Here is an 18,569-nt window from a genome sequence, read left to right as displayed (position 1 = left end):
GGATCCCACATTTGGGATGAATGTGTTGGTTGACGGTAAATATGCCTTAGAGATTGTTGATCTTTATTGGATGCATCTAAGTGTTGATATTTATATTCAACACACTTTGTCTCAGCCTGAGTATTATGATGGTCCCCTTGATGAGATATAAGTAGATCATGATGACATTATAGATGAGTATAGAAGTGTTTGTTGCAATGTATGAGGAATTAATTAATGGGGAGTTGAAGGGTGGGGAGTTGAAGGAAGCTGAGATGAAGGAAAGTGAGGCATATGAAACTGAGTTGAAGGCAAGTTAGGCAAATGAAGTTGAGTTGAATGAAAGTGAGCAAAATGAAGTTAAGGGAAATCATGATAATGTGCATGGGGGTGGTGAGGTGCATGATGATGTTAGTTTTGATGACACTGAGAATGAGAGCTTCAATTATGATTGTGCTTTGGAGATAGCTTTTGATGATGAATCTGATGAGTATGATGATGAATTGGTTGAAGAAGATGAAATTGCTAATCTAATTGACTATGTGCATGAATATGATCAAGAGGGAAATGACAAAAAATGGAAAGAAATGTGGGAAGAAAACAAGTAAGAATTTAAAGGGAGTGATAATGAGAGTGAAGATCTAGAAAGTGGATATGAGAGTGATGATATTAGTGGATTTAGGAAAAAGAAGTACCTCGTGTTCAAGTTACAAAAAGACATGTCCTATTACAAATGGGAGGTGGGAATGTATTTTAGTATCACGTGTGATTTTATGGAAGCAAAAACTCATATGCAGGTCAATCTGGTAGAAACTTGGAGTTACGAAAAATGACAAGATAAGGCTGAGGGTTAGATGTAAATATGGATGTGAGTGGGAAGCATATTGTGCTAAGTTGCCTAATGAGCATTCTTGGAAACTAAATAAGGTAGTTGACATTCATAGTTGCAGTAGAGAGTATAATGTGAAGATGGTTAGCACTAAATGGTTGAGAAAAATGATTCAAATTGTTTTGAAAAACAATCATATGATGAAGATTAAGGTTGATGACTATATCTGTGAGTATTACAGGAAATCAAGATACATGGCAGTCTACAAACATGTGATTTATCCTGTAAATGGATCAAATTTGTGGGTTAGAACAGAGTATCCTGGTGTGTAACCACCTAAGTATAGGAAAATGCATGGAAGACCAAAGAAGAGGAGGAATCTAGAGTAAGGAGAGATTGATGGCTCTGATCTTAAAATGAGAAGAGTTGGTTTCATTGTCAAGTGCAGTAGGTGCAAGAAACTAGGTCACAACAAACTTACTTGTAAGGTGACACCAACTAGTCAACCATCTAAACAACAAGCATATCAATAACCATCCACTCAACAAGCATCTCAACAACCATCCACTTAAAAAGCATATCAACAACCAGATACTCAACAGCAAGCTACTCAACAAGAAACTCGTGGAAGGGAAAAGACTATAATTGTTAAGAAGTCATCTCAACCAGCTACTCAAACATCTCAGGAATCAACTCATAGAAGGGAAAAAAAGCTACCTATTAGGAGGCCATCAACACCATTTGTACCACCAGGACCTACAACTAGATTGGGTGCAACCAAGACTGTAGTTGGGTCAACAATAATAAGGACCATAACAACAAAGAGAACCACACCAAAGAAGAAAATTTAGTTTACGTTAGAATTGCATGTATGTTGTCTATTGAACTCATTTTAAGTTATAATTTAGTTTAAGTTTGAATATGTGTCCTTATGCACTATGTTTTAGATATGTAATATGTCTTGAACCTATGTTATTATGCAGAATATGTTATATGTTTTGAACCTATATTGTAATGCAGAATATTAGTGGTATACACCACATATTAGTAATGTGTTTGGGTATAAATCAATTGTACCTTATTTTCTCTATTTTGGTATAATATGTTTTGGTTTAAACAACAAACTATGTTGGTTTTATATGTCATCTAATGTAAACCAAACAATTAATCTCAACTTATGAAATGTGTCATAAACCAATGATAGAATTGTGCCACTGATAACAATTATGTGTAAACTGATGTAAACCATTCAAACTAATAACAACTGATGTAAACCTTTCAAATTGATGTAAACCATTCAAATGATGCAAACAGATACAGCATAACATAACTACATAAACTGATACAAACATTAATTGTTCTTACAAGCTGGAAATAAATTATCTGATACACTTATATTGCATTTGATATATACAGATTCAAATTGATACACTTATTACAACATCCTAAATACCAACACACCTAAAACAATATAAAACATGCTCTTCTAAAAAATTTCCCAGTTCATCATCTTCTTCATTTGATTTTGTTGTTCCCTCAACTGTTGCTTCAGTTTCTCATTTGTAGCCCTAAGATTTTTGACCTCCATTTTTGCTGCATCAACTTCTTTTGCTAGCTTCTCCAACCTACTTTTTTGCTTCTTCATAATTTGGTCTTTAACATCTTCCACATCCTTATATAAACAATCAAAAAATCAACAACCAAATTGCATAGAACCCTGTGTAAATGACAAATGGTTTATATCATAACACACTGCGAAGAAGAAATTTTTCAAATTCGTTCTTACCTTAAAATGTCGACATGCCCAAAATTGTTTTCCAAAATTCGTAATAGTTGATGCCTTGTGAAGAACACCCATGTCTCCACAACGACATATGGGTTTCCATCAGAGATTTGAGCATGTGTATACATTGGAATCCAAACTTCCAGAGCTCTTTTGATTAGATTGGTTTGAACAGTGCCAAGAATTCATTGTTGATGGTTCCTTCAATTTCCACGAGCAATTTCAGTAGAGAATTATGCAATTGATAAACCCAATTCAATTTGACCAGAAACCTAACAAGAAAGGGACGAAGGAGATGGAATTTCATGTTGGAAACGAAGAAGATGACATTTCAAAGCCAACTTAGCTACTAAGCATACATAAACAAACATTGTTTCAGTAAAATGGACGGAAAGGACTTTTGTGGCGCTATTTGAACAATTAAATGATCAACTCGGCCTTTTTAAAATTGAGGGACCAAAATCGACCCCGAGGTAAAGTTAAAGGACCAAAAAGGATACTAAGCATACATAAACCGTTTTTCAATAGGAAAGGACATACAAATTAGTGTTAAATATATGAATAGATGATTATACATGATAATGAACTAATAATTATTTATATAATTTTTAAAAATATTTCTGTTACTTTATGATTAAAAATTAATAACACTTTTAAATAACAATATTATATATATATATATATATATATATATATATATATATATATATATATATATATATATATTTGGGATAAGACCTCTAATGCTAGTTTCTCCATAGAAATATTTTTAAAGCATTATAAAACAAACACATAAAAATAAAACTACATTTTCTTAAAGACTCATTCTAGTTTTTTTATAGTCATCAAACATAAAAAAAAACTACATCTTTTTTAAGTCTCATTCTAATTTTTCTAAAGCCATCAAACATAAAAATAAAATTAATGCCGTTGTCGCCCCATGTTTCTTGGCAATTGGTCTCTGATAGTGTTTCTTATTTCTTCAATATATCTAACATCAGCTTGAGTTGGAGCTTGCCATTCACCATGAGTAGGTACACCATTTCCATCTCCTTCATGGAAGTCTTGCTCATTGTCTTGTAAACCATTGATGTTCTCTAAACTTTCAAGAATATCCAAGTCACTTGAGTCTGTTCTTCTTAAAAAGTTATGAAGTGCAAAACAAGCCCAAATAATAGCCATTTGAGTTTGAAGCTTGAAATTAGGCATTTCTTGTAATACTTTCCATCTTGCTTTTACCACGCCAAAAGTTCTTTCAATCACACTTCTCAAACTAGAATGATAATAATTAAAAATTTCATTTCTTGATCTGAATCCTGGAGCAAGTCTAAAATGTGTAAGATGATACCTTGCATTCTTGTATGGTGCCAAAAAACCTTTAAGTGGCGGGTATCCTGAATCTACAAGATAGTATTTACCTATATATATAAACAAAACATATCAGATAAGAACATAAAAATATTAATTATACTAATAAAGTATTTGAAGTACCAAAAACTAACCTTCTGTGGGATAAGGAAATCGTAAATTGGGTTTACGAAGAGTATCCATAAGAATCTTTGCATCATGAACAGATCCTTCCCATCCACACAATGCAAAAGTAAAGCACATATTGAAGTCACACACAGCCATCACATTAGTACTTGTATGTCCTTTCCTATTGAAAAACGGTTTTTGTTTCTCTGTTGGGACATGTATTTTAATATGTGTGCCATCTATTGCCCCTATACAGTCTTTGAAGTAAGGCCAATATCTATTATCATCTCTGATATACTGAGAAGAGTCAACAAGATCAACATGTTTTATGACTTTTTTTCCCCAACTTGCATACAGCTTCTAAAACTCTGTTGAAATGTTTATGAATGGTCTCACTAGAATGTTGAAATCGCTCTTGGGCATTTCTATATGAGGAAGGTTGCCCTATCATATATAAGAATATCCCAACACTTTCCTCAACTCCAATGTGTTTAGCAGGTGTCAACCCACAATTATTAGTTAACTCGCATACCAAATTCTGAAAGACTTGTTTCCTCATTCGAAGTTGCTCAAAAAACCTGTTATCATTTCCTGTTATCAACTCTACAAACCATAGTTGGCCGGAGAGAATTGACGTAGTTTTCTTTTCTTTGACAATGTATTTCAAAACATGGTTTGTAACCATAAAAGCAGCCATCACCGTTGCAATATGATATTGACTTCTATCAACCTGTTGGACTTCAATATCTATTTCAGAAGTATTGTCACTCTCATATGAACTATCATCTAAACTCTCACCCAAACTCTTACTTGAATTGTCACCCATCCTGTTACACAAAAATGTAAAATTATAAATGTTTGGATAGTTAAAGATCATGACATCTTAAATCCTTAAAGCAAGAAAGTAAGAACACAAGAATGACATTTAAGAATCCAAAATCACATATTCTAACAAGTCAATAATGAAATTTCCATTTGGTATCAAAACAACAAAGTAATTATGAAAAATATCATATTACATCAAGCTAATAAAAACATAATAGTTCAAACTGTTAATGGTTTTTTTTCTAAGAAGCATGCAATCCTATCAACGATCACGCGGATATTTTTTTTCGGGACAAGTGTCTATCCAATCAAGAGCCATATCAGCAGTTGAGGTATTCATGAAGTAAGAAAATGCTGTCCTATTTTCTTTATTGGCAAGGATTCTAACAGCCTTAAAGTGTAAATGTGATCCCTTTACCAAGGATGGGATTTCATCTAACATTTTCAAACATTTAGCATAACTAATGTTATCTTCTGGGAGTCCTTGTTGGCTTGGCCCAAACCCATCGAGTATACGATCAAGAGATCGTTGAAGTTTCTCTGTTGCCCCGACTTTCTCTCCTTTCCCTAAAACCTTTCTCTTTTTGGAAGAACTTGGTGTTGGGTTGGGTTGTACTTCATTGCCAACATCAAAATTATCTGCATCTCCTTCATCCTCAGTAATTGTGTTATTCTCACGACCGCCTTCAAAAACAGATTCTGATCCTTCACATGGTAATTGATCTTCATATGGTTTGTAAAGGGCGAATCCAGTAGCTATGGCACCCTTGAAACATTTATCTAGCAATTCAACAAACTTAGGTCCTCCATGTTTCCATTTCAAAATATCTGGATCCTCCTGAAAAATAAATAAACATTCAAAACATATATCATGAAAAAATTCATACAATTAATTAAATACTAGTCTAGTATACACCGACATAACCGTACCTTACTCTTTTCAGCCCACCAATCATCGTCAGCCATGATAGTTTTCTTTTCATGATCCCATCCTACTCCAGTTTGCTTATCCACTAACTTCACAAATGACGAAAACTCTCTTTTCAATGTATCCCATCTATTCTTTAGTTGAGTGCGATCATAAGCATATCCGGTTTTCTTTTGAAATTTTTCAGTAATATTCTTCCACCCTTCTTTACTGAAGTGGGTAGTTGGCCTATTACCCGCTTCTATTTCTTCAATGCAAATTTTCAGCAAACTTTCTGTTTTACTGTCATCCCCCCATTTTGCAACAACTTTTCCATCCTTCTCTAAACTTTTCACATCTTTTTTAGATGTCATTCTAATAATCAAATAGAATATTAATATTTATCACTAATAGAGTAGAAATTTGAAATAAACCTATTAATATTTATCACTCAAATAAGAGTTTATGTGTATGTAATATGGTATTTACAAACCTATTATTATTTAATCCTCATGGTTGATATAAAAATATAACTCTATATAAGTAACAACAAATACATGCTCTAAATAAGAATTAACAGTTAACCATGACATCCTTTTATGTGTAAACTAATTGCAAGTTCAGTTTGTAACAGACTCCAAAACTATTATGACACCAATTTCATAATAACATGACATTTCAATCCTCTCAAGTTCATGACAACTCAAACCTTGCATTCAACAGTTCAAGAAATGTATAATTATAGTCAACATCAATGCATAACATTCCTACAAATTCTGCAGCCAAGACAACAACTTGTAGCATCTCCCACCAGGTATCAATGCAAAGCTAAGTCAGTACACGGGTGCAAATGGCTATGCATTAATAGGGCTACATGCTTTGGTTCAACACAATTAACATAGTCCTTACTGCTAACAGTCATGTGCATACTAACTACTAAACTCATTGCTACTAAATGCATAAACATCATCTCACATTCTCGCATTTGAGTCATATGGCACTCATACTAGCATAACAGTCCCTTTTGCATAAGAGTTAATAGCAGTAAGGCCAAGCAGTCAATACATAACATCCATTTTTGCATCATGATGCAAATATACTAACTTCATATTCACACATGCCTTGCATTTCGAAACTAACTCACTTACTAATTAATGCCTGATTAGTATATTGTGACTACATTAACATCTCTGCAACATCAAATAGCTACATAAGCAAGAACTATAGCATTTCAGTCCATCAACCAAGACATCACACAAAAAAGGGAAAATAAATAACATCATGACAACAGCAGGGTAACCCAAGCATCATAGCAGCAAGGCATTAGGCTAACTACTAACATTAGTGAAATAACATACACTAACAGAGTTTTCTTTGCACAACAATTTCGCACATTTAACCTCATTCACATTTTACTTCACAACAAGTCTGTTACTGAACATAACTCTCTTTTGGTTTAGCTTTATTTAACAAACTTAACACAAGCCTAGCTAACAGATTCCTTAAGTCCATCAAAGCAGTAAAAGTAGGACATTACTCATTAGCCAAAACATCCAACCCCTTAAATGAGCTTTCTGTACTCTCTTCTTCACCATTATTTTTCACAACCAGTGGACATTGTATTAAGAAATATTTGAAAACAAAATTGTAACCTATAACCTATAGACTATAATTTGTGTTTAATTATAAGTTGATTTAGTACTTCACTATATTATTCTTCATAAAATCCTATGAAATTTTCATTGCAATGAAAGTTAATTGGCAGTGTGTTGTTTGCAAACAATGAGCGCCATATGAAAATTAAGAAGGGTGACATGAAAAAGTTAAGAAGTGCAGGTAGCTCAAATAACTAGCTTTGATGATTCATCTGCACATAATAAGATAAGCAACTCCCATTCTTTTAATAAGCATAACTGTCCAATTGTTGAAAAAATTATTAGGCTAAATCTTTTATTGTGTAAATGTGGGAATGATTTGGCTATTTTCTTTTCACCTAAACATTCAACTTCTTTTTCCCTTCTTTTCATCGGAAAGGCTTAACTCCAACTCAGAAACCTCTAATCACTCACTCCCTTTAATTACCATTTCTAAAAGAAATAAATTTCTTTCCTGTAAACAACTAAACAATTAGCATATTAATAATGTATTTGGAAATCACTTGAAGCTATCATATTAATAATGTATTTGGAAATAGTTCAATCTCATGAGGTATTTCAAGAACAGAACAATTAGCAAACAAACAACTCTAATCAACTACATCCAACCCATAACAATATTCTACCACATTTAAATTGTTCATACCATGAATTTCACTATTAACCATGACAAAGAGCTCTAACCTGAATTACCAATAGCTTCAAGTTCCAGAATTCAATTTCAAAATAAGTTGAAAACCCTATATCACAAATTTAACAAAATAAGTTGAAAAATTGAAAATCCCAGATAACATTAAAGAAGGAGAAGATTCGTGATAATTTTTACCGGGTGCAAAGAAGAAGAAGACGGCACTGCTCACGCCGCCATTGAAGCAGAGGGAAGAAGACGGCACTGTTCACAATTCTGAACAAAATGAAGCAAAACCCTCGAAGGGTATTTTCGGAATTTTCAAAAAATTTAAGGATAACTATGTAACTTTGCTTTGGATGTAACCTTCCGTGTTTTGTATTTGCATTTTCTCTCTCATCTATCGCAAAATGAAAATTCAGAAGCTACTTGGATTAGCTTCTCATTTTTAATTAAAAAATCATTTTTTTAACATAATCATTTTAAAAAAATCTGAAACAAACACTCTTAAAATTTTTAGAAATGATTTTTTAATAAAAAAATAGATTTTTTTTTAAAAAAGCTGTAACAAACGCAACCATTATTTTCAAACATAATCCATTCCATTACTATCAAGGAGAATTTTGGCACCTTGGCCCAACAAAATCAGATTGCAAAATCAGAACTTGCGCCGTCTACTCTACCCTGAACCCTAAAGCTTGCGCCGTCCACCCTGAACTCTGAAGCTTGCGCCGTCCACCCCTCTGAAGCTTGCACCGTCCACCCTGAACCCCAAAGCTTGCGTCGTCCACCCCTCTGAAGCTTGCACCGTCCACCCCTCTGAACCCTAAAGCTTGCGCCGTCCACCTCTCCGAACCCTAAAGCTCCGTCCACCCCTTTGAACCCTAAAGCTTTAGCGTCGTCACCTTGCTTCATCTCCAAAAGTAAAACAAAATCGCTATCTATGTCTCTCCTCCGCCGTCATCACTGTCCTTTCCTCCTTCATCATCACTGAGCAGAGAATCATTTATATCCTTATCCCTCTTAATCACGTTCTTTTGTGTTTGTATTTGCTTTCTAAACACTAAGTCTTTCTTTGTTCTTGATTTCAGATTTTGTATTTTCAGGTTTTGTAATTTCAAGAGTTCTTTGAGTTAATGGAATGTTAGATCATTGTTTCTATTTTTAAGAGCTTTAATCTTTTATATACTGTATTTAATAACTCCATTTGTTTAATTTTATCGAGATATGGAAGAGGCTGTAGAAATGCAAGGAGTTGGAGAAATACAAGGAGCTGGAAATTTGCATAATAACAGTAAGTTTAGTTTATTTTATGTATGTTTTGTATGCCTATGTCGATATATCATGTTGAATATTTTGCATAATAACAGTAACTCCATTTGTTTTGTATGCCTTATTAAAAGTTTAAGGTAATAGGTCCTTTAAGATTAAGACATATGACTACATAAAAATAAGATTAACAAACTTTGAAACTAAGCCTATAAACACTTAACAAGTTGATGATGTTGGTTGTGTGTTGATTATAATCTTCATTAATTTTCAGTAATGGAGAATGTTACTCAAAACCAACCTTCTTCATTAACATCTGGTGTTGGTGCAACTGATGTTGCTGCCAATGAAGTTCATGTTGTTGGACTTCCTCCACTTGGAAAGAAGAGAAAACAAAATGCTAATGGTCCTAGGAAATCCTCTCCTGCTTGGGACCATTTTATTAAATTGTCTAATGAAATTAAAGCAGTAGCTGCTTGCAAACACTGTCATAAGAAATATTTGTGTGATCCAAAAACCCATGGGACATCTAACATGCTTGCTCATACAAAAGTATGTACCAAGATGCCACAAAATGATCCTACTCAAACTGCCCTCTCCTTTGCCGGTGGAGAGGGTGGTGGCTTGATTGCCGCAAGCCAACGATTTAATTTGGCAGCTTGTAGGAAGGCTATTGCTCTCTTTGTGATCCTAGATGAACATGCTTTTAGGGTAGTTGAAGGGGAAGGCTTTAAGTTGTTATGCAAACAATTACAACCCCAATTAACTATTCCATCAAGGAGAATTGTGGCGAGGGATTGTTTTCAACTTTTTGTTGATGAAAAAGCAAGATTGAAAGGTTATTTCAAATATGATTGCAATAGGGTAGCCTTAACCACTGATTGTTGGACATCCATTCAGAATCTTAGTTATATGACCCTAACTGCACACTTCATTAACAATGATTGGAAGTATGAAAATAGGATTCTAAGTTTTTGTTTAGTTCTTAATCATAAGGGTGAGACAATTGGTAGAAAAGTTGAAGAGATTTTAAGGGAATGGGGAATAAGGAATGTGTCCACAATCACTGTGGACAACGCAACATCTAATGATGTAGTTGTTGCTTATTTGAAGAAGAGGATTGATAATATGGGTGGTTTAATGATTGATGGATCTTTCTTTCATCTTCGTTGTTGTGCACACATTTTAAATCTGGTGGTTCGTGATGGTTTAAAATAGAATGATTTATCCATTTCTGCCATTAGAAATGCTGTTAGATTTGTTAGGTCATCACCCCAAAGATCTACAAAGTTCAAAGAATGTATTGAGTTTGCTAGAATTAATTGCAAGAAACTTCTCTGTCTAGATGTTCCGACAAGGTGGAACTCATGTTATTTGATGCTAGATGCTGCTGAAAAGTATCAAGCAGCATTTGAGAAAATGGAAGGTGAAGATTTTAGCTATTTGGAATTTTTTGGATTAGTTGGCCCCCCTACTCTTAATGATTGGGAGAATGTTAGGTGTCTAGTAAGTTTTTTCAAAATTTTCTATGATGCTACTATGGAATTTTCTTCGTCAAAACAAGTATCCCTTCATAAGTCATTCCACCAACTAGCTTCAATATATTGTGAGCTTAAAAGACCATCCATGAACTTGAACACAATTTTAGCCTCAATGGGATATGAAATGAAGAAGAAGTATGACAAATATTGGGGGGAAATTGAAAACATCAACAAGTTTATTTATTTTGGCGTGATTCTTGACCCTAGATACAAGTTAGGATATGTAAAGTGGTGTTTTAATGATATGTATAATGGTGAGTCGGTGCCTTTTACTAATATGATTAATGTGATAAAAAAGGAGTTGTTTAAACTATTCAATTGGTACAAGGGTATACATGAAAAGCAACATGGACCCTCTACTAGTCCTAATGAGGGTGGTTCATTTGGTGATGGTGTTCCTAATGTTGAAGTTCCATCTCATTTTGCAAGGGTTGAAGCTTTTAAAGAGCACCTTAAACAAAAAGATTCAATAGATAAAAAAAATGATCTTGAGAGGTATCTAGATGATAATTGTGCCGATGATTTTAACTTTGACATCCTTATGTGGTGGAAACAAAACTCTTGTAGATACCCTATTTTATCAAAAATGGTGAAGGATGTTTTAGCTAGTCCAGTATCCACTGTCGCTTCTGAAAGCACGTTTAGTACCGGGGGCAGAATTCTAGACACATATAGAAGTTCACTAACCCCTGAAATGGCAGAGGCTTTGATTTGTGCACAGGATTGGTTGAAACCTACACTTAGTCAATTCAAGGACTTGAATATAAATGAAGAATTTGAGTTGTCTGCCACTATTGTTTCAGGTATGTAAGTATTTGAGTATGAGTATTTAGTGTATTAATGTATTGGCTTTGGTTTTGATTTAATTATTTGGTTTCTGTATAATTTTATGCAGAATTTGGTGGTCCCTCTACTAGTGGATCAACATCTGGTGATGGATCTAATGCTGTTGGAAACAGAAATGAACCAGTTGCTGGTTCATCTCAATCACATACTTGATGATGGTTGTGGTTTTTGTATTTTTTCATTTGATTTACTTATATCTATGTTTTTTACATGTATTAATATATTTTTGTGTTTCGTTTCAGTTTGTTTTTTGGAGTCATTTGTGAAAATGACCTTATTTTGGGCTACTGATTATTTTGATGATGGTTGTGGTTTTTGTATTTTTTCATTTGATTTACTTATATCTATGTTTTTTACATGTATTAATATATTTTTGTGTTTCATTTCAGTTTGTTTTTTGGAGTCATTTGTGAAAATGACCTTATTTTGGGCTACTGATTATTATGGATAATCAGCTTATCTATCAGCTAATATCCTCAACAGTTATTTTTTTTGTGATAATATATCAACCAATAGTCCTGAAGAGGTTTTTGATGCTTTGAAGAATCAGACTGTGGATCTGGTTTTAACTGCTCATTCTACGCAGTCGGTTCGTCGATCTTTGCTGCAAAAGCATGGAAGGTTTGTACTGTTTATGGAATTGTGGATTACTGCATATTATGGTGAAAATGATCACAATGAATTTGAAAACAGGTTATCACAGAAGAGCGCGGCATAACTCTCAACAAAGTCACGCCAGAACTCCGCGAGAAACTGTGAGAGATCACTGCACCACTCTCTCACTATATGAATCGGAAATTTTGTTTGTTACTTCTATTTTAAGATACTGATTGTATTGATTCCTTCTCTGTTTTTGTAACTTACAGACACAAGACCAGACTCCACATTGGATAATTGGTGAAGGATACGTCGGATAAACTTAAACAAGCTAGTGAAATTGATCATCATGTTGATGTTAATGTGAGTTTGAAGTTCTATTATCTATTTCGATTGCATGCGCAAACAAATCAGTTTATTGGTATTTTATGATCTATTTTTAAAAACCATGAGTTTCTTTAAATGAATCTTATGATCGAGTTTTTTATTTACTGTTACGGTAGTAGTCTTATTTACTGTTACAATAGTGGTTTCTTTAAATGAACCAAAACCATGCTTGTATTATGAATGTTTGTTGTATGGTTATCAAATCAATTGTTGTAGTTATTTATTGATGTACTAGTGACTTGATCTCAAACTCTTTTTACTTGAAAGTTAAATAAGAAGAGATTTTCAAATTTTTTTATATCTGCAGGCAACCAAGAAGATAGCAGATGCTAAATTGGCCAAAGATTTCCAGGCAGTGTTGAAAGAATTTCAGAAGGCACAGCGTCTTGCAGCCGAGAGGGAGACAGCTTACACTCCTTTTGTTCCGCAAGATGCTAAGCCATCCAGGTGGCTGACCAATGTTATTGGAGTTTTAGTTGAAGGGGCATAATTGCTAATGCGCTATTGTTATTGAATTCTATTATGCATACAACTGTACAATACTTATAGCATGGGTTTTTCTTTCTGCCCTGCAGCTATACAGTCAGTGGAGTAGGTGTCAGTTCTGATAAAAGTCAAGAACAACGTGCCCTTCTTGTGGAATCTAAAAGGTAATTTCTTGTATTTTATTTTCTAGTAAATGATTTGCAGTATTTCTTTTTTGTGCTTCAAGAGGGCCAAAGCCCAAAGAGAAAACTAAACAACCAACCTACTCACAGTTTTACCTCTAATATCATCTAGAAATAAATTATACATAAAATTTGGGCAATCCTCATAGTAAAGAATTCCTCCACTAAGACTGATGCCAACCTTTGCAAGAGTGTCCGCCGCACACTTGTTTGCTCACGATAAACATTCATAAATCTGATTTCCAGAACTTGCGTGATAATGATTTTGATTTTTCGAATTATGCTCATCCCCGTCCCTTTTCTGAAGTTTGTATTCATTATCGCATCAACTACTTCTTTATTTTGCGTCATAATGATTTGCAGTATTTATATACTCGTATAAGTTATATTAAACTGGAATGGAATTGATCCAAAAGGCGTGTCTTCTTCTTTGTAAGTTTTCTGGGTGGTGCAAAAGATTTGTGAAATGATCACTAGCGACATTCTTCCATGGGAAATTAAATTGTTGAAAAATTGAACTTGCATCTATATTATCCTAAGGCTACTTTTTCAAATTTAGCCATTTGCATCTTTTTTGTTGCTTAGCTCTTAAATTGTTCATGCTGCAGACAGGAGGTAATATCCTTAGATAATGAGATTTCCTTCAATGAGGCTATCATTGAGGAAAGAGAACAAGGTATTCAAGAAGTCCAGCAGCAGATTGGGGAAGTAAATGAGATCTTCAAAGATCTTGCCGTGCTTGTTCATGAGCAAGGAGCAATGATTGGTAACTAGTTCCCCCCAACCCCCACCCTTCATTTACTTTTGTTATTTATGCATCCTCTATCAAGTCGTTTTATATGTCTAGACTGGTTTATAGTAGTTGATGTTGAGAATTTCCATTTTGCAGATGATATTGGATCCAACATTGAGCATTCCCATTAAGCCACTGCCCAAGCAAAATCAGAACTTGTGAAAGCTTCTAAGACACAACGATCAAGTTCATCTTTGGCTATCAAAACTCTCCGACAGTGTTGCTGTTTTCAAAGTTTGTCATTCATTCTTAAAAACCGGCGGTGTTGCTGTTTACAATAGCTGCAAATGCTGGTTTTGATGGTTCTTTAATTTACAGTAAATTGTTGGAACAAGATAATCTTAATTTGGGTTTCGATGTTGCTAAAGGTTAGTAACAGTGAAGGTTGTGATGTTGTATTGTTTATGATACCTTAACATTAAAAATGATTCTGTAGTAAAAAGAAGGTTGTTTAACTATGGTGCTTATTCTGCTAAAACAGGAACTTATGTTGATATGGTGAAGGCTGGGATTATAGATCCTGTTAAAGTTGTTAGAACAGCTTTGGTAGATGTTGCCAGGTAAAATCATATATCTTACAATGCAATTTTTTCTCTGCTTATATTTCACACATTACTATATGTTAAACTAGTTTTTGCTCTATTGCAGTGTATCGTTGTTACTGACGACAACCGAGGCATCTATTGTAGAAAATATGAGTGATAAAAACAAACCTCCTCAAAGGGTGGCAGATATGGATGATTTGGACTACTAACTTTTCTTAAATATGTTGAGAATATTTTGGCTTATAATGAACTTGTATATCAGGTTATTACTTGAATGATAATGTAATTGTAATATAATGCTAATACTTTATCACTTAGATGATGATGAAAATGTAATATAATGAAAATAGTTTATGGTTTATTAATTCTTTTAATTATATAGAATGAAGTTTAATGAGTATTCATGTGATTAGTGTTATAGGAATGATAAAATTCAGGTTAGAATTTATTGGTCCAAACCGATTCAACCCAACCGAATGAACCGTATAAACCGATAATCCATCAACCGATAAAACCGAACTTAGTTTTGGGTGAAACTGGATTTAACTTTTTCAACCGTGGATTAGCTCGGGTTAGCTATTTCGGGCCCGAACCCACCCATAACCGACCGCCGTCCACCCCTACTCACTGATATGTATTCTTCTCGGCATCCCCGTCCTCCACTATATAGGACCCGTTTGTTTTGCCTTTTTTTAAAAATAATTTTTATAGTGTTACATATTTTAGTGTAAAAAAAATTTACAAAGAAACTTTTCATAAAAGCTTCAAATGAAAATTTGGTTTGAATAGTTATTCTTAAAATATTATTTTAGATATTTCATCATTTTATCGAAAGTTTTTTTGGATATCAAATTTTTAAAAAATCACTTAATTTTGAAGCTATTTCGAATAGCTTTTCATAAAAATCATTTTTAAGATACAACTTTTTGAAAAAATTGTGATTTTGACTATGTTTTGATCTTCAATAATATATATTTATGTTATAAAATAAACAATTCAATCTTTTGATTTATAAAAAACAAATATAGAAAAACTTTTAATATTTTGAAAAATATTTTTATAAAATCCATCTTTAAAAATACAAAAAAAAATTTATTTTTTTAAAATTAAAACAAACTGACTCATATTCATGTAGATTGTATCGTAACGTAAACAACAAATAAAAAAACTCGACAAGTTTTGGCTGAATAAATGGTTGATAAGCCACTATTAAAGCTTGAACAAAAGTAAAGTTTATGTTGTCCATCGTCATGAAGTAGTTGGCAGGTCACTTTTTAGACGGCACTGATACAATAATGCAATTTGGTTTGCTTTTTTTATCATCTTGTGTTGTGGCATTTGAAACCTTATTTATTCCAATCCTGGAAAGAAATTAAACCATAGACATGCTTATCAATAGTATCAAAGGTGGATTTATTCGTTGTATTTTGTTTTATAGTGATGAGACAGAAGCTTTTCAATGCGAGGGCCAGATTCATCGACATGCATTATTAACCTTTTACTGCAACTCCATCAGTGTCACTCACAGACAAAGATTCAAGCTCACATCACTTTTTTGCATACGTATGTGTTCTTAGGCTTTGGAATTGGATATCTTACTTTCCACTATCTTTATATATTGAGATTCTGACACTCTTTGATTTTTTGTTAGTTGTCAAATTGTTTATCATCGTAGATATTTATGATACCGTAAATTAAATTGTTTATCTAAATAAAACTAATAGTTAGATATGTAAGGATGTCGGTTTGAGATGAATTTAGAGAAATCCTGTATCCAATAATTTATATAGGATATTCTGGTTTGGGTGAGGCTATTAATAGATCAATTTGGATAAACCTATGGATTTTTGAGTTGCATTGGATTGGATAGTGGATTGTTCAAATAATTTTTTTTATTAATATTAAATAATAGAATAATGAGTCATCATATTTTTTTCATAAAAATTACTCAACATTTATAATTTTTAAGAAAAAAATTAGATAACCTATTTTTACTATTTTTTATCATAAAAAAAATAATAAATGATGTTGTCAACTAATAAAATTATCATAAATTACTAGCAACAAATTAAAGTTGTATGACATAAAATTGTATTAGCATCAAAATAATTAAATAATGAAACATTCAAAATTATTTAGATGCATGATTCATTAAAATAGTAAATGTTAAGACACTAAAATTGCAACAACGTTAATATTCATCAAAATCATTTAAATTGTAATAATAAATGTTTGATTAGTGGGTCAATGGATTTTTTGGATTTGGGTTCGGTTTTACCCGAAACCCGATTTTTTAAATGAGTTTTTTAGCTTTTTAACTCATTTCCACCCAATTACTCGACCCAATCCACTTTTAATTTTTTTTTTAAATGAATTTGATCGAATTTTGTGGGTTGATCTAACTCATGTTCACCCCTAAATATAATATTTCAACAAATAAATCATTCTTATCGACATTGATGATTAATGGTAGGGTACACGTGTTCATTATTAATGTTATTTAGCAAATTTACTTAATAACAAAATCCAAGAAGATAACAAACTGATTTAGACTAGTACTTGGATATAAAAGAGAAACTATACAATTGAATCTTAACAAGACAAAAACATCAAAACACATAGAATAGTGATGAGGAGTCAAGTGGACACTATAGTATAGATTAACACAGAATATATTGTTGGATTTGAATTCCCTTTTTATGTGGAGAAATGCTTAAATATAATTAGTATATTTTTCTCACTTATTTAAATAGAAATTATCAATTTAGGGTGGAGATACATAGAGAGAAAATAAGAATTTAAAATAGAGAAAAGATGAGAAAAATCTATTCTCGTTTTTCTGCAACCAGTCTCACTAAATCGACGATCTCATACTCGTTAATTGTCGGTTCAAACTCAAATTTGGAGGGCAGATTTACAACACTTGTATCTAAATTTTGACTGTTTAGAACTTCAAAACAAGGTCTGAGCCGAGTGATATCGCTTCGCACTAAAGTTGCAGATTTGGGTAGTTTTTTCAGCTTTTTTATTCTTATTTGTAAGGTAGTTTGCTTTGTGATTTGCGGTTGTTAACATTAGTTTTTCAATCACTTTAAGACTCTCTTGTACCCTTAATTGAATATAGTGGAGCTATTTTTTTGGTCTGGACGGCTCGTGGTTTTTATTTTCATAGTGAGAGGTTTTCCATGTTAAAATATCGGTGTTCTTTTGTGCTTTTATTTGTTTGATTTTCCATCTTATATTTGTTATTGATCCTCAAGGTTCCTACAAGTGTGTGGAATTTTATATCTGCTACATATTTGTCTATTATTGTGTCTTAATTTTCCCATCAGAATGGCATCAAAACTCTTGGTTAAGGGCTATTTTACTTGTTTGAATGATGGAGTCAAATACAAAGATGAAGATGGTATTGTTGAATGGTTCTAATTACCATTTATGGAATGGAAAGATGAAAGACTTACTATTTGTTATGAAATTGCATTTGTCGGTTTTTAGTTCCACAATATGTTGAAGATAATGTTTATAATCATATTGCTAATGAGACACGTGCGAAAACTTTGTGGGAGAAGATAGAGTCCTTATAGGCCTCTAAATCATGGAATAATAAATTGATCATGTTGAATAGTTTCATAAGTTTGAAGTATAAGGAAGGGACTTCTATTCATATCACTTGAGTTAATTCCAAGGGCTCCTTGATCAAATGTCAGGAATGAGTATCAAATTTGATGGTGAACTTTTAAGACTATTTTTATTGCTATCTTTACTAGAGTCTTGGGAGACGTTTCGAGTTTCGATCACAAGTTCTGCTCCTAAAGGTGTTGTTTCTTTGGAAACGGCTAAG

At 32.9% G+C, this 18,569-nt stretch overlaps 3 protein-coding genes and 1 pseudogene across 3 annotated transcripts; 2 read left to right on the top strand and 2 right to left on the bottom strand.

Moving 5' to 3' along the window:
- Positions 1-3,512: 3,512 nt before the first annotated feature.
- On the bottom strand, positions 3,513-4,893 carry LOC127079379 (uncharacterized). The gene is made up of 3 exons (XM_051019760.1): positions 4,423-4,893; positions 4,094-4,364; positions 3,513-4,009 (listed from the first exon to the last, which is right to left on the bottom strand). The coding sequence occupies exons 1-3, from the start codon at positions 4,891-4,893 to the stop codon at positions 3,513-3,515; spliced, it is 1,239 nt and encodes a 412-aa protein (XP_050875717.1).
- Positions 4,894-5,145: 252 nt separating this feature from the next.
- LOC127086301 (L10-interacting MYB domain-containing protein) lies at positions 5,146-8,383 on the bottom strand. Its single transcript, XM_051027045.1, has 4 exons — positions 8,281-8,383; positions 8,139-8,194; positions 5,823-6,174; positions 5,146-5,730 (listed from the first exon to the last, which is right to left on the bottom strand). The coding sequence occupies exons 3-4, from the start codon at positions 6,171-6,173 to the stop codon at positions 5,155-5,157; spliced, it is 927 nt and encodes a 308-aa protein (XP_050883002.1). The 5' UTR covers position 6,174; positions 8,139-8,194; positions 8,281-8,383; the 3' UTR covers positions 5,146-5,154.
- Positions 8,384-10,728: 2,345 nt separating this feature from the next.
- LOC127079378 (zinc finger BED domain-containing protein RICESLEEPER 1-like) lies at positions 10,729-11,703 on the top strand. The gene has a single exon (XM_051019759.1). It carries the CDS (start codon positions 10,729-10,731, stop codon positions 11,701-11,703), a length of 975 nt encoding a protein of 324 aa, XP_050875716.1.
- Positions 11,704-12,084: 381 nt separating this feature from the next.
- On the top strand, positions 12,085-14,937 carry LOC127079377 (syntaxin-23-like; annotated as a pseudogene).
- Positions 14,938-18,569: the final 3,632 nt, after the last annotated feature.

This window comes from Lathyrus oleraceus, chromosome 5 (genome assembly GCF_024323335.1).
Source record: "Lathyrus oleraceus cultivar Zhongwan6 chromosome 5, CAAS_Psat_ZW6_1.0, whole genome shotgun sequence".
Classification (NCBI taxonomy): domain Eukaryota; kingdom Viridiplantae; phylum Streptophyta; class Magnoliopsida; order Fabales; family Fabaceae; genus Lathyrus; species Lathyrus oleraceus.
This window is presented reverse-complemented; position numbering and strand designations above follow the sequence as displayed.

What these genes read in the sequence shown, in the direction of transcription:
- LOC127079379 (XM_051019760.1), bottom strand. Translation starts at nt 4,893, where the DNA reads ATGGGTGACAATTCAAGTAAGAGTTTGGGTGAGAGTTTAGATGATAGT. An exon ending in TCAACAGAGTTTTAGAAGCT is followed by an intron (nt 4,365 to 4,422) that starts GTATGCAAGTTG and finishes GACTCTTCTCAG; the next exon opens with TATATCAGAGATGATAATAG. An exon ending in ATTTCCTTATCCCACAGAAG is followed by an intron (nt 4,010 to 4,093) that starts GTTAGTTTTTGG and finishes TTATATATATAG; the next exon opens with GTAAATACTATCTTGTAGAT.
- LOC127086301 (XM_051027045.1), bottom strand. Translation starts at nt 6,173, where the DNA reads ATGACATCTAAAAAAGATGTGAAAAGTTTAGAGAAGGATGGAAAAGTT. An exon ending in GGTGGGCTGAAAAGAGTAAG is followed by an intron (nt 5,731 to 5,822) that starts GTACGGTTATGT and finishes TTTATTTTTCAG; the next exon opens with GAGGATCCAGATATTTTGAA.
- LOC127079378 (XM_051019759.1), top strand. Translation starts at nt 10,729, where the DNA reads ATGCTAGATGCTGCTGAAAAGTATCAAGCAGCATTTGAGAAAATGGAA.